Below are 1,766 nucleotides of genomic sequence, written 5' to 3' on the forward strand. Positions count from 1 at the left end.
TTTGTCATTCGCTGAACAAATTTCTCAATAGGAAAACCGGAGCTCGATATGATCAATAAGATTGTAGTTAAAGTGGGCGAGAGAGCTCGTGCAACATGTAACATATTCGCTTATCCAAAAGCGAGCGTGGAATGGTCATTTGAATCGCATTCAACATCGGGAATTTCTAGCGCAAAGAGTCTCACAGTGAGTTTCATTCAATAGTTTTACCGCTCCATTGATTAATTAGAAAGTAAATCGATTCGAATTTGATGAATTTATGCTTTTGTTACTTTGATATTTTCCGAACAAGGATTTCAATACAACCGAAACCGAATATAACCAAGCCACGACAGCAAGTATAGATGCAAGAGAAAATGGAAAAATGATTTGCAGAGCAAATAATGCACATGGTAGCAGTGAGACTGTGGCTCAGCTGTTCATTAATGATTTGGATGAAGAGTTTGAAATTCGAAGCGATAATAAGACCATTGTGATCAATTACAGAGCAGTTGTCGAATGCGGAGCTGCGTCATTCAAGTATGGGGAAGTGAATTGGTACAAAAACGGTGATCTAATCGATCCAATTAATAGTAAGTATACAATGCTGTATGCAAATTCGAGTCGAATAGCTGGAAAAAAAATTATGATTTCATTCACCATTGAATGATAATTGTTCAATACCAAAATCGTAATACAATCAACTGATTCAACATTTTTAGCTCCAGGAGTTGAAGTGAAGTCGAATGACACCAGCTTTTCAATTCGAAAAGCCATGCATTGGGATAGTATTACGAAAGCAAGCGCTGGAAATTATACTTGTCGAGCGAAAAATAAAGAAACGGGCAAGAGTGAAACAAAGCATTTCACGTTAGATGCTGTCGAACCCGAAGAGCCCAAAATAACTGAATCGAATTTTGAAAATGGAGCCATAATGAAGGTTGAACTAACAGAGGCGGTCAATTTGACTTGTGAATTTTCAGGAGTTCCACCACCCGAATTGAATTGGTGCAAATATGAAAAAAATGTGAAAAAAGCTGTCGAATTCAATAATCATGATCACATGTGCCTCGCAAATGATGGAAAAATGCTTCGCTTCAAGTTCACTAAAGATGAAGACCAAGGCAAATATGAATGTGAAGCAAAATATGGCCAAAAATCGGATCAACGTTCGGTCACTATAAAAATCAGTAAGGAATCTAATTCTTTATTTTTGAGAATACCAGTTTTGATTAGAGCATGTTTTATTTCAGATGCGCCATGGTACAAAAGCGCATATTTCACAATCGGATTGGTGATTCTGATAATCATATTGGTGGTTTGTTTGATTTTATGCGCGTGGGCTGTCTATCGTCATCGGAAAAAACTTAAAAGAGCTGGTTTGAGCAATTTTATGGATGGACATATAGATGATTATAACCCCGAACTGGCATTGGATGCTCAGGCTGATCTGCTGCCCTATGATAAAAAATATGAATTTCCACGCGACAAACTGAAATTTGGCAAAGAACTTGGCGCTGGAGCTTTTGGAGTCGTCAAGGAAGCAACGGCACAAGGCATTATACCCGGTGAGGAGGAAACGACAGTTGCCGTCAAAATGGTGAAGAATAATGCCAGCAATGAGGTTTGTCAATGGTCATCAACATTATTTACCATGAAATTGTTTTAGTTTCTCATTTTTTCATTCCATTCACGACTGAATAAATTCAACAGGTGATGCGGGCATTAGTATCTGAACTGAAAATCATGGTCCATTTGGGTCAACATTTGAATGTCGTCAATTTACT

The 1,766-nt window shown here is 37.8% G+C and overlaps 1 protein-coding gene across 1 annotated transcript in view; it reads left to right on the forward strand.

Moving 5' to 3' along the window:
- The first annotated feature begins 33 nt into the window (after positions 1-33).
- The window catches only part of LOC129570394 (vascular endothelial growth factor receptor 1-like), a 3,066-nt gene continuing 1,333 nt past the window's right edge, over positions 34-1,766 (forward strand). The window contains 5 exon segments of the mRNA XM_055449979.1: positions 34-186; positions 293-572; positions 702-1,169; positions 1,233-1,603; positions 1,693-1,766. The exon segment at positions 1,693-1,766 is cut by the window's right edge and continues 6 nt beyond it. Coding sequence (XP_055305954.1) covers positions 49-186; positions 293-572; positions 702-1,169; positions 1,233-1,603; positions 1,693-1,766 — 1,331 coding nt within the window. The 5' untranslated portion in view covers positions 34-48.

The sequence above is a fragment of the Sitodiplosis mosellana genome, unplaced genomic scaffold (genome assembly GCF_009176505.1).
Source record: "Sitodiplosis mosellana isolate CC-2019 unplaced genomic scaffold, AAFC_SMos_1.0 Smas_scaffold_54, whole genome shotgun sequence".
NCBI classification, from domain to species: Eukaryota; Metazoa; Arthropoda; class Insecta; order Diptera; family Cecidomyiidae; genus Sitodiplosis; species Sitodiplosis mosellana.